The sequence below is a fragment of the Protopterus annectens genome, chromosome 6.part0 (assembly GCF_019279795.1).
Source record: "Protopterus annectens isolate FY-2018-M chromosome 6.part0, PAN1.0, whole genome shotgun sequence".
Lineage (NCBI taxonomy): Eukaryota > Metazoa > Chordata > Ceratodontiformes > Protopteridae > Protopterus > Protopterus annectens.
Genome location: NC_056737.1, coordinates 629,381,679 through 629,399,648, shown reverse-complemented (window position 1 = coordinate 629,399,648; position 17,970 = coordinate 629,381,679). Strand labels below are relative to the sequence as shown.

The 17,970-nt window shown below is 44.5% G+C and overlaps 1 protein-coding gene across 1 annotated transcript in view; it reads left to right on the top strand.

Moving 5' to 3' along the window:
• The window catches only part of NIN (ninein), a gene marked incomplete in the record, with an annotated part of 1,258,852 nt that overhangs the window by 683,483 nt on the left and 557,399 nt on the right, over positions 1 to 17,970 (top strand). Inside the window, 1 exon segment of the mRNA XM_044074306.1 lies at positions 7,781 to 7,917. Coding sequence (XP_043930241.1) covers positions 7,781 to 7,917 — 137 coding nt within the window.

Genomic DNA, 17,970 nt, shown 5'->3' with positions numbered 1-17,970 from the left:
GCGCTTCTACTTGGACAGAACCAAAACTTTCAGAAAGACTGAGCAATTACTGGTAGCATATGTGCCAGGATCACAAGGAAAGGCTATCTCAAAGCAGACTATCTCAAAATGGATAGGTCACTGCATTCGTCTGTGCTATTCTCAACATGGCAAATCTGTACCTCAGGGCATTAGGCCACATTCAACCAGAGCAGCAGCCACTTCAGCAGCCTTCCTCAGAGGAGTACCAACCAAAGACATTTTAGAGGCTGCAACCTGGAGTTCAGTGCATACTTTTACAAAGCACTACCACTTACCTCTCTACTCCAAATCCAGGACAGGCTTTGCCACTGCAGTTATGCAGGGCCTCATAGCCGCTCCTAATTCTATTTAGTTTCAGCCACCCAACCTTAGCTTTGGGATTCAACCCAATTGTAATGACTGCAACAGTGAAACACGATGAACATAGTACAGTTGTGTACCTACCATAAATGTAGATGTTCAAGTGTATTCACTGTTGCAGTCCAGGTTACCCACCCACCATCCCCCTTATCTTTGCTGGACCTGATCTGTTCTTCTCTATTTCTATACAACCTATATGGTGTATTTGTTTGTAGATGAAGGAAACTTATTACTTAGTGCATGTATGCTTATTGACATACTTTTAGCCTACCCTTTTGAGGGCACCTGACATCTGGGACAAGAAAAACTCAAGAAAATGGCGTCAGCTGCATCCTTTATACCCCTGGCACACTGATGTCAGGAAGGAGGCGACAGCAACCGACGCCGGACCTAGAATTTGGAATTCAGGCCGACTGCGGGTAGCCTGCCAGCAGGATAACCCAATTGTAATGACTGCAACAGTGAATACACTCGAATATCTACATTTATGGTAGGTACACAACTGTACTTCGTGTTTCACTGTTGTAGTCATTACATTTGGGTTATCTGCTTGCAGGTAGCCCTCAGTCAGCCTGATTAACAAAGTCTTGGGTCCTGCATCGGTTGCTGTCTCTTCTTCCGTGACGTCGGGTCGTCAGGGGTATAAAACATGCAGCCGACGTCATTACCCCAGTCTTTCTTGCCGTGCCTGAAGCAGAAGCAGTTCGCAAGTGCCAGTTGGCCAACTCCTGAAATTTTCAATTTCGAGTTTCAGAACCGAAGTCTTCAACTAAAAGCTAAGTACCCCGTTGGGGAAACTTTTTCTTGCTCTAAACCGATGTCAGTAAAAGTAAATAAATGCATTTTTTGTGGAAAGCAAATACCTCATAAAGATTTTCATTCATACAGTATTCCTTGCCTAGGTCTTGACCACGACTTACCTTGCTGTCACTTTTCTGCCTTATTTAAACCACAAAATATCCATCGTCGGTATGTTTGCACTTCTAAATTTTTTGGTGCTTGGTTCAATTATCCTGATATGTCTTCGGTAAGCCATCCGACTACCGACATTCCGAAGAAACGCAAAGATAAAGACGAGACAGGCCACCCAGTTTGCTGGTAGTCAGTGAGGCACTTTCGCAGCCCCTGATACCCGCCACTTCAGATTCGCAGGCCTCTACTGAGACCCATTCAGAGTCCGGTATGCCACGAGATGCTTCAAATGTGGAACCTGCGGATGTCTCTACCTTGAATGGGTCTGGAGCCACTGTGCAGGCACCGGCTGCTGAGGGTGTATTCAGGCCTACTGACTTGCATATTAAACCGGCGCCATCTTCTTCTTCAAGGCCTAAAACTCGAACCATGCCTAGAAAACTGACGCCCAGACTGCATGGTCAGGCCTCTATGCCTAAAGAACAAATTATAAGAATGACTGAAGACCTTATTACTACAATCAGAGGAAGCCAACCTTCCCTCTCTGAGACCTAGGACTGAGTTTGCTTATGATACTTCTGACCAGGATTCTGAAATTTCTGTTTCCTCTGATGACCAGGATGTACCCTTATCTACCTATGAGGATTCTGATGCTGAGGACTCTATTCCCTCTGCTTTCCCTCCAGAGGATTTCTCTTTTGGTGAAACCTTGCATACTCTCAGGGAGCTTTTTCATTGGGAAAGTCAGGATTTCTCTGATTCTAAATAGAGGCTTAGGGATTTCTTACTCCTGCCCCAGCACAGGCCTTCAGCTATACCTCCTGTTCTGGACATTGTCGATGATGCCTTTTCGGAATCTAGCATGGCCCCTGACTCTTTACATCCTGCTTCCAGAAAACCTGATAGATATTACAGGGCTCCTGACTCTCACAAGTTCCTTTTCAAAAATCCTACTGCGGATTCTGAAACCATTTCACGGGGACCCAAGGGCATTAAAGCTACTACTGCCAAAAATCCTACCCCTTCTGATAGAGACTCCAGAGCGCTGGATATGTGGGGTAAGAAGGTATGCACTTCTGCAACTTTGGCCATTAGGGCCTTGAATTGCCAGTTTCATATGTTAAAGTATCAGCAGCATATTATTGGATTGCTTAAACAGAAAATGATGTTGACTCCTGATTGTACTGGAAGTAAGGATTTACAGGATTTTTATGCATTCTGCTGTACAAGTTGGTAAACATACATTGCAATGTGGTTTTGATTCACTAGAGGCATCTTGCAGGGCTGTGGTTACTGGGTCTGTACTTAGAAAGCATGCTTGGCTTAAGGAGCAATCCTTGCCAGATTGTTAAAGCAAAATTACTGGATGCTCCCTTAAATCAGGGCCACCCATTTGGCAACAAGGCAGAAGATGTTCTTAAAAAAGATGGAGGAAAAAGCTAAATCTATGCAAACTGTTAAAGATTTTTTTTTTTTTTTTTTTTTTTTTTTTACAAGTACAACCTCCAAGATTTAGTAGACATTAGCCTTCTAAGAATTGGTCCTTTCCTGCCTCTTCCAAACCTTCTCAGTCCAAACCTAGATCCAGCAGAGCACCCAGCCTTCCATCCCAGGGGACGCACAGGACTAAGCAATGGGGGGCCTCCACTTCCAAATTTGGGAGTAATAAAACTCCCCACTATGTTAAACTTTCTCAATGACTTCTTTTTAAAACTTCCAAGCACTTCTCAACTGACTGCTCCGTTGGGGGGAAAGATTGCACTTCATGCAAAGAACTGGGGACTCATTACCCAGGACAAATGGATTTTAAATATAGTGTCCCAAGGATACAGATTTCACTTCCACAAGTCACCAACTCCAAGCAGTTGGCCGGATCTACCTCCAAAGCAGTGGGCAGAGGCCCAAAAGCAAGTTACTTCTCTCTTAAGCATAGGGGCTATTCTATTGGTACCAGAAGAGAAAAAAGGGCAAAGTTTCTACTCGAGATTTTTCCTGGTACTCAGAAAAGACAATTCATGGCGTCCTATCCTGGACCTGCCTACTCTAAACACCTTTTTGTTGATTTCAAAATTCAAGATGCTGACTCTTCACTAGTTGCTTCCTATGCTAAGCAAAGATGCCTGGTTGGCAACACTAAATTTAAAGGAAGCATACCTGCCCATCCCAATCGGGGAGTATTTCAGAAGATACCTACGCTTCAAAGCAGGCTACACGTACTATCAGTTCTCTGCACTGCCCTTTGGCTTCTCTGCTGTGCTCAGGATATTTACAAAGTGCCTAGCTCCAGTCATTGCATTTTGCAGACAAAGAAATATTCAAATATACCCATACCTGGACGATTGTCTAATTCATGCAGAAAACCAGGACAAATTTTTGAATCGTCTGGCTTTTGTACAGAGGGTGCTAACTTGTGTGGGGTACACCATAAACGAAAAGAAATCACACCTGGTACCCTGTCAGCAAATTATATTCCTGGGAGCAAGCTTGAATACAACTTTCCAGATGGCTTTCTTCACGCCAGAGAAACAAATTCACTTTACAACCTACTTCAAACAAGTTGTCACAAAAACCCTGCTATCTGCAAGGCAAATACTACAAGCCTTGGGGTTCATGGCCTCCTGCATTCTTCTAATTCCGTATGCAAGACTGCATATGAGGAAACTGCAGTGGTATTTAAAAAGCCTATGTTGTCAACATTCTCAGGATCTAGAAGTAATGATTCCTATCATTCCTTGTCTACACCCAGAGTTCCTTTGGTGGGCAGAGAAATTGCGACCAAAACAAGGGACTACCATGCACACTACCCCTGCCGCCCAAACCCTAACAGACGCTTCAGATTATGCATGGGGGGCGCACCTGGCAGGGAAGTGCATTCAGGGTAAATCGAACCCAATTCAAATGCACCTTCACATCAATCATAAAGAAATGTTAGCTGTACAGAATGCTCTGACAGCCTTCAAGGACCACATTCTTCCAGGACAATTAATGATAAAGACGGACAACACCACTGTTATGTACTACATAAACAAGGAGAGGGTTACACATTCTTACCCCCCCCCCCCACACACACACACACACACACAGACTAGCCATGGCATTGTGGAGCACAGCCTTGAGCTACCAAGTACATCTACAAGCTCAATTCCTGCCATGATAACTAAATACACTGGCAGATGGACTAAGCAGAACCCTCATGGACCCACACGAGTGGAAACTGGAACCAAGGATTTTCAACATGTTGACAAGCAAATGGGGGAGCCCAGATATAGACCTGTTTGCCTCTCACCAGAACTATCAATTGGAAAGATTTTGTGCAAGAACTTCCCCATTCAAGCTTGGAAGATGGATGCTCTGTCCTTCAGCTGGAAAAACCTATCTGTTTATGCCTTTCCTCCTCTGCTTCTGCTCTCCAAAGTACTACTAAAGGTCAATCAAGACAAACCAAGGATGATTTTGATTGCACCAGCCTGGCCACGCCAATACTGGTACTCCCTCCTGCACAGTGTGTCACTGTTGGCCCCATGGCACCTGTTTGGTCTCCACAGCAGAGATAGTTGCATATAAATCAGAGTTACGAGTAGTCCACCTTGTCATTAAAGCTTTTCAATAAAACTTAAGCCCAGGGATCCTGCAAATCTAGATAGATAACACCACATTGATGTCATACATAAATAAGGGAGATCTTTGTCTTACCCTCCGTGCAGCCTTTCCAGGAAAATTTGGATACTGTCTCAAGAAATAGGGTTGACCATCATAGACTCTTGTATTACGATGTGCTAGAGCAACACCCTGATGGATTCTCTAAGCAGGGACCTTCTAGATCCCAATGAGTGAATGCTGGAGAGAGGTCTTCCTGGATCTAACTATACACTGGGGATCTCCTCAGTAGACCTATTCACATCTCACCTCAGCAAACGCTATAGAAGGTCTGCTCCAGAACACAACAGGCAGGAGCATGGAAAGTAGGTGCATTCTCCCTCACATAGACAAACTAGATCCTGTATGCATTTGGACCCTTACCCCTGATTCACAGGGCCCTGACAGAAATCGGGGCATAAAGACCCAGCGTGATCCTATTGGCCCCCTTCTAGTCAAGACAACAGTTCATAGGTTTATACTAGGCTATCTGCCCTAAGGCATTTATAAGCCTAGCCCAAAGTTTTGTGGCTTACGCCACCCCTTATATGAAAAAATACTGTGCCCATTAGTTTGTTGTGCCTCTGTCCAGCAGTGACACAGAGATGATTCCCGGGGTAAACCTACGATCTCCCATCCACAGGTCAAGATTTCTCTTGAACAGAGCCAGCGAGGTGCTCTGCCTCACATGGACCGGGATTTTATTCCACAGCATAGGGAGTCTCTGAGTGATACCATGACACTCAGTGAGGGGAGATTCCACACCCTACCACAAGAAGTAGATCTCCTCAGTCAAGCCTAGGGATCAGTTTTCCATCCCTACCTAGCCACCCTCAGGTTAACTGCCTGGAGGATTGGGTCTTGACATGAAGAGCTGCATTCTAACCCAAGAATATGCTTTTCATTCTAAGGTAAGAAAAGAAACCCAATACCAGGAAGTCATACCTGGTAAAATGGAAAAGATTTTCCACCTTGTGTCACAGAAGTGACATTAGTCCTACTCAAGAAGACATCGGCTTAGTCTTTTAGTACCTGTGAAGCCTGTTTACACTAGGCTTTTCCTGTTCCAGCATTAAGGTACATGCAGCTGCAGTTTCAGCTTGCCTGAACTCTACCTATCTTCTCACATCCCCACATGAAACTTTTTCTAAAATGGGTGATTCACTTCAGACCACCCAAAAGGAACTCTATGCCAGCATGGGATCTAAATTATTAGGAAAACTAACCTTGCTCCCTTTTGAACCTCCTGCTACTGCCTCTTTAAAGATGCTCACCTGGAAGGACCACCATTCTTATAGCTATCACATCAACTAGGAGGGTTTCTGAACTAAAATCCCTCATAAAGAACCTTTCACTGTCTCCCACAGGTAACCCTCCGAACAAACTCATCCCTTATGAATAAGGTGGTATAAGAACTTAATTTAAACCAGGCTGTCCACCTACCAGTCTTCTACTGAAATCCACAGAACAGGGCAGAGTAAGTTCTACACTCGCTGGATGTACACAGGCAGATCCAGTGTTATCTAAACAGGACTAAAACCCCTAGTAAAGCAGAACAATTGCTGGTGGCTTTTGCAGAGGGAAAACAGGCAAGCCTGTCTCCAAACAAACCATTTCAAAGTGAATACCTAACTGCATTAAGTTCTGTTACTCACAACATAGAAAGGATTTGCCTGAGCATATTAAAGCCAACACCACCAGACATGGAGCACCTGCCACTGCTTTCCTCAAATGAGTCCCTACCCAGGCCATCATAGAGATAGTCGCACACAATTCGGTGCACACCTTTGCAAAGCACTATAACCTAGGCCATGTTTCCAAGGCTAGAGCAGAGTTTGCTACTGCCATCCTTCAAAATCTTGCTCACTAATGGCATACACATCACCCACCATCCAAATTTTAGGTTTGGGAGTCCTCCCAGGAATCAGTACTGCAACACTGACTACAAAGAACATAGTACAGGTATGCCCCACTTACCATAATTGTAGATGTTGGAAACCACTGTTGCAGTACATATTCCCACTTTCCCAGCTCTTGTGTCTGTTGACCACTTGTCTCCCCCTTGCTGAGTGCAGTAGGTAGAGGAGTTTTTCTGCAGATCTTTCTCTTATTTCCATCAGCCCCTCTCTACCTCCTATTATCGTCCTGTTACTTGTTTAAATTCAGACAACTAGGGAAGGTCATGCTGTCCTTGGACATCAGTGTGCTTGTTTACTGCTTAAGAAGAACTAAAGATGATGCTGTTCTTACCTTGATGTCCAGACATTGATCTTCAAATGTCTGTCGGATAAGAATGATATAAAATTTCAGGAAATTGGGCCAGTCTTAGGCTTCTGCATGGCAGGAAGACCCAAGAGTCAGTATTACAACATTGATCTATTCAAACATCTGCAGTTATGGTTAAGTGGGACAACTGTACTTTCTAGAAGATGCACAGCCTGCTTTGGTACTTCCTTTACCCTGTGTGTCTGTGAGCTCTGAGCCACTGCCAAAGTAAATTGCTTGGAGACTTGTGATAATGTGCAGCATTTGTGCTGTCTCATGGTTTGCTGTTTGCTGCCGGATTTACAGTTAGCAAATGAGACACCGAATCACTTTAGCACTGTGCCTTGTCAAGTCCAAGCCCTACGATGTTTTCCATAGATTACAAGATAGTGCATGTCTGATGTCATTTGGCTGAACAACCCCAAAGTTCTTGGAGTGCAGCTCTTTTGTTCTTTTTTTTTGTTGTTTGCTTTTTTATAGAGTTGGCTTTGAACTGTAATAGTCTGATTGTGGACTCTGAAACCACTAATGTTCTTTCTGCTGCAAGAGTTTGGCAGTAATGTGTCTTCTTTTTTTTACCTCCTAGGCTTTGGATTTTGGTTTTGAAGAGAGAATTAGTCTGGCTGAACTGACAATGGCTCTGGAGAATGAACTTCTGATTACAAAGAATGGAATCCATCAGGCAATCCTGGTCTGCTTCAAGAAAGAGATAAAACACTTACTGTAAGTGTATTAGGCACCATAGTCCATGATGTTTGTGGTAGTCAGTTAACATATCCCTTTACTGTAGCTTTGTGTGTTAAACAACATATGCCTGCTTTTGATGCATTTGAGACGATCAACCTACCAACAACCTTTTTTTTCTGATTGCCAATAGATAGAGATGAACTCTGAAATGTTTTTAATCAGCAACAGAGTTTTGTCTTTCCTCCACTATTGAGTGACCTTGTAGGAGATGTGTCTGTGTGTGTCTGTGTGTGTCTGTGTGTGTCTGTGTGTGTCTGTGTGTGTCTGTGTGTGTCTGTGTGTGTCTGTGTGTGTCTGTGTGTGTCTGTGTGTGTCTGTGTGTGTGTGTAGTGTGGGGAATGTCCTCCACTTGGAAGTTGCTTGAAGGTGCGCCATCCTGCAAAAAGTGGTTTGAGTTTTTTTTTTATTTTTTGTTTTTAAATCTGTTGACATTCAGATGACTAGAGTGACATGAACCTGAAGTTTTGTAACTTTCCACAAGAAGTCAACAGCAGTACATGGTTGTTGTAATGTGTTGCTCTGCAATGTTGGAAAGTTAACCAGAGGTGTACAGTGCAGTATAAATGTGTATTATTTTATATTATTACTAATAGTCAATGTTAAGTTGTCAATCTCGCCTTCATTCTTGCTGGATGGGTTCGGAGCCGATCCTCGGCTCCGACTTGGCCACTTACTAAAGCTCGAGAGCTTATTTTACCGGCTCGAGACAACCCTATATCCCATGATGCTAGGCAATAACTCCCTAGATCTCGTTTGCCGCTTTCACTTCCGAGGTGCGTTTTTTTTACCGGTTCCTGGTAAGTCTTATATATAGAGTGTTCAGTCACCCTTTTTGAGTTAATTTTTCACCTAGTTATTTTTTTCAATAGTTAGTAACTACCCTTAACTCTATTACTTTTTTATATACCTTCCCTTTTTATCCCTTATATCCCTCCCCCTCCACTCTTAGGTTAGGCCTTAAGCCTGACTCTTTCCTAATTTTTCTTAGGGATCTTGTGGAGTGTTGGGGTGTGTCAGTATCCCTATTAACATTTTATTATTAATTTATAATTTTTCAAGAGTGTGTGTGTGTGTTTTTCTGTTACATTTGTGAACCCTCGACACTGTTATGTCGAAGGAACCTAAAGAAGCTAAGGTCTCAGGCTTTAAGAAGTGTGACTCGTGCTGTCAGAAAATGTCTCTGACAGACAGTCACACTTCTTGTGTTTACTGCCTGGGACCCCTGCACCTGCAGGACTCTTGTTCAGTATGTCATGCATTCAGTCCAAGAGTCCTGCAGGAGCGCAGTAATAAACTGATACTGAGGGGCTTGTTAAAGCCCGAGGGCTCCCCAACTAAGTCTGCGTCGGGGAGGCCCTCGAAACCTGCAAAACCGTCGGCTCCAAGTACTAAGCCTTTGGCTGCTGGCTCCTTGTCTGTGCCTAGATCGGCTCCGGCTGGAGCCGATCCCTTTGAGTCACAAGTTCCGGTCTCGGCACCACTCGGTGCCGATACCTCTGAGCCCATGCTTTCGCTGTCGGCTCTGGCTGGAGCCAACGTGTCTTCGGCTCTGTTGGCTCCATCTAAGAAGAGGTCAAGATCCCTTTCATTGGAGTCCATCATTCGGCTCCGAGGTCTCCCCTGCTCTCGGAGCGGAGCCATCGGAGCCGATCTTCTCGGTTGTCCAGACTTTCAGATCACGACCTTGAGAGAGTGGTAAGTAGGCTGTTAAAGTCTCAGGCATTGGCCCAGATGATCTCTAGTCCGTCTCATCAGACGGTGGCTATTACGACTCCACCTATTTTTCCTCCTTCGACTCTCCCACAGAGTTCGGAGCCGGAGCTCCTCGGAGCCGGGACCGTTGTGGCATCGGAGCCGATACCTCCCCCTTCGGCTCCTTCGTCTTCCACTCCAATCTCCTCTTTCATACCTTCATTGGACGGATCCGGGCACCTGATCTCTCTCGTCGGCTCCGAGGGGGCGAGTGGCATCGGACCATTGTCTGACCCCGTTCTCTCTCTCGGAGCGTCGGCACTGGTGAGCTCGGCCCCGACATCGGCCTCGGAGCCTTCCCTGTCTGTGCGGCCTGGGGTTCCTACCTCTTCGGAGCGGGGACCCTCTGGCCTTTCTGATAGGGGAGCCTTCGAGGTGATGAGGAGCGTACTAGCCCCAGGGCTTAGTCAACGGTCAGCTCCATCAGCTCCTCCCACTACAGTGCCTGCTGATGTCTCTTCTCAATCTCTTGCTCCCGGACCCAGAGATCCAATGCTTCAGGTTTCCCCACTGGGAATTTCTTCCTCTTCCGAGGCTTCTCCTGACCTGTCAGCAGAGCCTCCGCATAAGAGGACATGTAAGAGGAAGTATGTGGACTCCCCTGAGTCTATTACATCTGACACCGACTTGGATGAGTCTGAGGGATCCCCAAAGTCCCCCTCTGAGGATGTCTCTTTCTCAGATATCCTAGAAATCCTGAAGCAGAGGGGGAACTGGTCTTCCCTTAATCCTTCCGAGGACAAGTCGGTGTACCTGGAGGCATTTGGTTCTCGACCCTCCACCTCCTGGGTGTCTCCACCTTTCGACCCCCTTATGGAAGTAGTGGCTCGGAAGGCGTGGTCGGCCCTGGATTCGGTGGAACCCACCCCTCGGAGGCCATCTAAATTCATTACAGCACCAGTTGACAAGCAATTCCTAACAAAAGGTGTACCGGCGGATGCCATGGTGGTGGCTGCAGCCACCAAAAAGGAACTAGCTGATCCTTCAGTACCTATCCATCCTCCTAATAAGGATTCTAGAACCATGGATAGGTACGGTAAGCGGATGTTTTCTTCAGCGACCTTCGCCATGCGGTCGCTGAATTACCTGTGTCAATTCACCCGCATTCAGAGAGATATTCTCAAAGAGTTGGGAGAAGTCTTACAGGATCCATCAGCTGCTGGGTCCCAGGATAAAATAAACTCACAGCTTGGAACCCTGAACTCGATTGTTAACTCCTCCATGCGTCTGATTTCATATGCAGCCGATGGAGCGAGTAGGGCCGCAGGCACAGGAGTGGCCTTAAGGCGTCATGCCTGGATGCGGCTGTGTAATTTCGCGGACCCTTTCAAGGCATCCTTCACAAATTCCCCTTTTGATGGTTCGGCTTTGTTCGGACCTCAAGTGAAAGACACCTTGACCAGATGCGAGCAAGATGGCAAGACTCTTTCTGTCGTAGGAGTCCGTTTCTCCACCCCTTCAAGACCATACCCTAAGGGTCAGAAGGGTGGGAAAATGTGGTTCCGCAAATCTCAAGGAGTCACGTCTGACGCAAGAGGGTCAGTTTACCCCCAGAGGCAGAGGGGGTAACAACAACAGATGCCGCCCTAGGGGCAAAGGGGGTCCACAAAACCAGGGTAGCAGGGAGCCTCTCTCTGACAAACCCTTCTAGCATCCCTGAGATGTTGCCCGATTGTCCACCTTCGGAGGCAGTCGGGGGAAGATTGTCGCTGTACCCAATAGCCTGGCTTTCCCTTACTCAAGACAAATGGGTACAGTCGATCATATCCGAGGGTTACAAAATTCCCTTTATCCAAACCCCAGTTCAACAAAAGGAACCCTTCCAGACGTTCCACCCGGTCTAAGGGAACTAGCAGTATCAGAAATATCAAAACTGCTAGCAAAAAGAGCCATCCAGCCAGTCCCAGCAGATCAACTAGGATCCGGAATCTACTCAAGGTTCTTTTTGGTACCGAAAAAGACAGGGGACTGGAGACCAATATTAGATCTCAGCAAACTGAACAAGTTTGTAAAGAGAACAAGATTCCGGATGGTCACGCTACAGTCCATTCTGCTCTTTCTGGGCAAGGACAATTGGATGTGCTCCATGGACCTTCAGGATGCGTACTATCACATCAAAATTCACAGGCGCTCCAGAAGGTTTCTCCGCTTTCGGCTGGGGGCCAGTCACTACCAATTCAGAGCCCTGCCCTTTGGTCTCACTACAGCCCCCAGAGTGTTCACCAAATGTATGGCAGTGGTTACGGCTCACCTGAGACGGCAAAGATTCCAGGTGTTTCCATATCTAGACGACTGGCTCCTCACTGCCACCACCAGGCATCAACTTCTCCAAGCCAGAGCTTACACCATTCACATTTGCAGAGGGCTAGGAATCTCTATAAATTTCGAAAAGTCTGCCTTGTCGCCTTGTCAGTCTATTACCTTTATAGGCGCCAACTTGAACACCGTACAGCTTTCAGCAAAGTTAACAGACCAAAGAGTCTTAGATATTCAAAACCATGTCCATGTCCTTCTTCAGAGCGACAAAATTCAGGCCAGGTATGTCCTGAAAGTACTGGGTCTTATGGCGGCCGCCATAACACTTCTTCCCCTTGCACGTTTTCACATGCGTCTTCTACAGTGGATGCTGTTCGCCCGATGGTCTTTTCAGCAACTCCCCATGCACCACAAGATCATGATAACTCAAACTTGCAAAAGTTATCTGTCCTGGTGGATATTGTCCCCTCAAGTCCATCAGGGCAGACCCTTTGTTCCTCCTCCCACGGTGACATCGGACGCCTCCCTGATTGGGGGGGGGGGGGCATTTTCAGGGCAGGATGGTCCATGGCACTTGGCAACCTTTCGAGCGCCACCTGCACATAAATGTCCTAGAGATGAGAGCAGTGTTTTTAACATTGCAAGCCCTCCACGACTCTCTTCCCCTAGGAACTATTGCAATTCAAACGGACAATATGTCCGTAATGTGGTATATCAACAAGCAAGGCGGAACCAAGTCCTATCCCCTGTGTCAAGAGGCACTCAGACTTTGGCAATGGGCGATCCCCTCTCAGCGGTTTCTGATAGCAACACATATCCCCGGGAAGTCCAACTTCATAGCGGACAGGTTGAGCAGAGCCATACTCATGCCACACGAGTGGTCTCTCAAACAATCGGTAGCGGAAGAGATTTTTCAGAAGTGGGGTCTTCCTTGCTGTGATCTTTTTGCTACATCCCAAAACAGCAAATGCCCTGACTTCTTCACCCTCTTCCCCCTTCCAGGCCATCCCCTCAGAGACGCTCTAGTCCAAGATTGGCCTTGGGGACTTCTCTATGCCTTTCCACCCTTTCCTCTAATTCCACAAGTAATTCAGAAAGCAACTGCCTTGAGAGCCAAGTTGATTCTCATTCCCCCTTATTGGCCTCGACAGATATGGTTTCCGTTCCTACATCATTATCTTTTGGTACAGCCTTGGCATCTGGACTCAGCTCCAGATCTGTTGACCCATCAGTCGGGGCAGCTGCACCAATCCCTACATTCTCTCAACCTCACTGCTTGGTTGCTCCACTTCCGTCCTTAGCCAGGCTTCCTATGATTTCTAATCCCGTCCGGGATATCATAGTAGCTTCCCTTAAATCTTCCACCAGAAGGATTTACACTAGTAAATGGAAATGTTTCTCCTTCTGGGCAAAGGCAAGGAATATAGATCCCTTTACTGCTCTAATTCATTCGGTCTTAGACTTCCTAGCTGAAATTTTTCATTCAGGGTCTTCTGCCTCTACAGTAAAGGTGCAGTTGGCAGCCATATCGAATTTTCATACAGGCTTATCGGACCACAACATCATGTCCAATACGGTTTGCAAAGCTGTCCTTAAAGGTGTATATTTACTTAAGCCTCCAATCAAAGACCCTCCACCTCAGTGGGATCTTAATTTAGTCTTAACATCCTTAATTCTCCCCCCCCCCTTTGAACCTGCGGTCTCCTGTTCATTGAAATTTCTTTCCTGGAAGACACTTTTCCTAGTCGCCATTACTTCTGCTAGGAGAGTATCAGAGCTTCACGCCCTCTGCATTCGTCCTCCCTATTTAATCTTCCATAAAGACAGAGTTTCTCTAAGGATTAATCCATCCTTCTTACCCAAGGTGGCTTTGCAGACAAATTTAAATCAATCAATTGATCTCCCAGTTTTTTTCCCAAACTATACTAATAGAGCGGAGCAAAAGCTACATTATCTAGATGTTCACCGCCAGCTCTGATACTATTTGGATAGAACCAAACAAATAAGGAAGTCTGATCAACTGTTTTTATCAGACGCATGAAAATAAGAAAGGCCTTCCTGTTTCCAAGGTAACCCTATCTAGGTGGCTGTCTTCTGTGATTACATCTATTTATCAACTCAGAGGCAGGGAATTAACTTCTAAGCCAAAAGCCCATTCAACTAGAGCACTAGCTTACATCTACAGCTTTTCAAGCTAGACTACCAATAGACACTATCTGTGCGGCAGCCACATAGGCCTCTCCTCATACCTTTGTTTTGCATTACAAATTGGACATGGCCAACGGGGACAGAGCAACATTTGGTTCCACCATTCTCCAATGAGCCACCCAGGATGAAGATGCTAGGAACGCAGTCCCATCCAGCAAGAATGAAGGCGAGATTGACAACTTAACATTGAGAAGTTATGTACCTACCATAACGTTCCATGTTAGTTGTCTTCTCTTGCCTTCTTTCTTGCATCCCACCCACCATCCCCCTAGCCTGGACAGACCGAGAAGATCTTTCCTTCATTGAAAGGTCCTTTTATTCCTTTGTTCACTATCTAGGTGTCCTAGGATATATATAGTGTAAATAATTATCTTTGGAGGTTTTTATCCCTCTTCCTCCTCCTTCCAGTTGGAGGATTTTGTTTTATTGGCCTACGCTAGGTTTTTCAGCTTCCAAACGAGATCTGGGGAGTTATTGCCTAGCATCATGGGATATAGGGTTGCCTCGAGCCGGTAAAATAAGCTGTCAAGCTTTAGTAAGTGGCCAAGTCGGAGCAGAGGATCGGCTCTGAACCCATCCAGCAAGAAAGAAGGCGAGAGAAGACCACTAACATGGAACGTTATGGTAGGTACATAACTTCTCATTTGCACAGATTGATGTCAGTAAGATCTGAGTAGTAAAGAAAAATTTTCATAAAGCCATCAATGGAATATTCACCAAAACAGTATAGGCAGAGGGCTTCCAAGAAGTCTGCACACCGGGCAATAGCTTAGAGTTCTCCCAGTGTGGAAAAAAAAAGAAATTGAAAAATAAGAGCCAGTGATATGGTAAAATTTAGCTAGTGGCTAAATAAGTACAATGCCTAGATATCAGCAAGAAGGGAAATTAGAGAACCTGAAAGAAAATCGACTGGAAAAGGTGAAGAAAAAACACTGGCTTTGAGGAATGCTGCAGCTGTTCAGCAAAAAGCATTTCAAGTTTCAACTTTGGTACAAGAGATGGCTTTGAGTAATTTACAGGAAAAAAAATCAAATGTACCCAGAGGTGATATACTCCTTCAGTTTTTCAGTATTTTATCAACTCAAATAACAAAAGGTTGGAAAAAATGAGCTTTAACTTGCTACTCAGATGAACTGATAAAAGTGCAAAAATTAGAGGCTGAAATGAAGAAAAGGTTGGTTGAGTATAAGACTTCTCAAGGAAAACTGTTTCAAAAAATGGTAGGGTAAGAAGACCTAGCACACAGAGAAAACCTGAGCCTTTCTGCTTTACCAGAGAAACTGGAAGAAATAGACTCTATTAATTTTATGAAAGCAGAAATAAGAAACTGGACTGGTATTCTACTGAAATATTGTTAACTGACAGGGCATTTTGAGTGTATTCTCCAAATCTGGTCATGAAAAAGAAGCCAAGACCTGTATTTGTAAAGATGCAATCATATCAGCAGAAATAGGTGATCTTGACAAAACCGTGCCAGAAGGGAAAAGTATTAAAAATTGGAGATTGCAGAATATATAAAATGATTATTCACTGACACCAGGCTGAAGAGAAGCAAATTTATCCCAACAATCCAGGAATGTCGAGAGGCAGGTGTATCCAATTGTCTTCAGAATATTTTTTTTCCTGGAGGATCAAAGGCAATTTTGAATGCAGAACAAGCTAAGAAGAAGAAAAAAAGTTTATCCAACAAAAAGCCAACAAACCGAAGGGGGCACTGCTGCTCATTCTTCTGACAAAATTTATAGAGACTTTACCAGCGAAACCTTTTCTAATGTTCTAAAGGATAATTCTTGAGAGACAGAAAAAAGTACAGGAGTTGACTAGAAGAATCAGGAGTACCTTGGCCATGAACCAGAGTCTAGTGTTGGGAGATGAGGCTTTAGAGAAGTAAGACCAGCAATGCTGAACTTAGTGAATAAATGGGAAACCTTAAAGCATTGGCCACATTTGTGAAATATGGCTTTGCAAGAAAAAGCAGCTGAAAGACTGGGCTGGACTTTGTTAAATTTGTGGATAGACTGTAAAGCATATACCCCACTTTGTCATTAATGTTCAGGAAGACACTAAAAAGGAAAAGTACCTGTAAATAAAACTATTTTTGTTCTTATCAGTGTTTGTATAAAACATTTCATGATATAAACTTCATTTTATTAGGTAAAGCAGTTGTGTAGTGTGTAGTCAGAGGTATTTTAAGTGTGGAGGGTCTTTTCATTGACTGTTGTATGTATTAAAGATGTTAAAGAAACAAGTATGTTTTTAGTTGCAAAAAATATGTGCTTTACAGTATAACAAGAACAAAGGCTGGGAAAAGGCAATTTGAATGTAAATATGCTGTTTTGGGATGGAAAAGTGCACTGATGTGTAGAATGAAGATATTTACACCTATTTTTAGAAGGGTGAATGTCTGGACTAATGTCCTTGGCTTAAGCTATAAAATGGGTGTTTTTGTAATTAAGTAAGCTTGAAAAATAAGACAAAATGATGAAAGCTGTGAAAAACGCCAATTTTCTTACATCCATCAAGCAGATTTGCTTGTTTTTTTTTCTATTAGCAAAGGTTCAGTGCTAGTCAAGACGTCTGCAGTTGAAGGCAGCTGTACATTCTGATGCCCTGACTGAAATCACAGTTGCAGTATTACTGACAAATTGACAAACAAACAAATCTAATTAATTAAATCAAAAGGTGTTTCAACAAAGTATTAGTTTAAGGGTGTGCACACTTATGCAACCAGCTTATTGTACATTTTTTATATTTTTTCCCCTAACAGATTTGTTTGTTTTTCAATTGAATTGTACAGGTTATAGGTCACAATAACGGTGGGAAATGTTTTGAAGTGATTTATTGTAATCTCATTTTTTATATCACAAAAACCTGGCATTTTAACAGGGGTGTGTACACTTCTGTATCCACTGTATGGGTTGTCACCGCTGATGTCTGGCCAGGGTGCCAGAGCTTTACCTTCCCTGGGTTTTATGTCCCATGCATGACTTTTTGTTGTTCAGTCTTTTGTGCCTTTGTGCTATTAATTTATCCAGAGAAGTGCCCAATTGGGGAACCTTTCTTTTTATCTCTTGATATTTTATTAAATTTGTAGATGCAGCTAGGAGGGGTAAGTGCAAGTGCAGTAGGCAGATTCCATAGAAGGACTTGCATGTTAAGTGTCTTTTTTTTTTGGCTTTGGACCAGATCAAGACCAGAAATCTTGCTCTGTCTGTCATTCTTTCCAAAAACCCTTAGGTCTGGGCTTTCTACATTCAACATCTGTCTTGAGACCCAGCACCTTAAACGCTTGGCCCAATCCAAGATGGCTGACTCAGCTTCATTGGATGTCCCTCTGCCGCCAAAGAAAAAAACTGGAGGCCTTGAACAGATCCGTAGTCCAATGTTTCTGATTCTGATTTACCTGCGATGGTTTCAGAACCCGTTATATGTCCGGCTGCTTCTTAGTGCCCGCTACCAAGACCCATTTGGAGGCCAGTATGGCTCCAGAGGCCTTACAGACTACTGGTAATCTAATGAGCCGCTTCTTATAATTTCAAAAGAGCCACACAGCGCCCGTCAAATTCTCATCAGAGAAGAAATTCCAGGCTGTCTAATAGAGTCAGACACGATTCCTAACTTTCATGTCTTATCCAGGAGGACATCACACCTAGAAAGAAAAAGCAGAAGACTAAGCATGCGGCCTCCCCCTCAGCAGCTATAAAGGAGGAGTGAATGGAGTTCTCACAAGGGTTGTTCAAAGCTGTTATGTCTTTGAAGCTTCCCTCCTTCAGGTCTGCACAACCACTGACTACTCCTCTTAAACCTACTCTG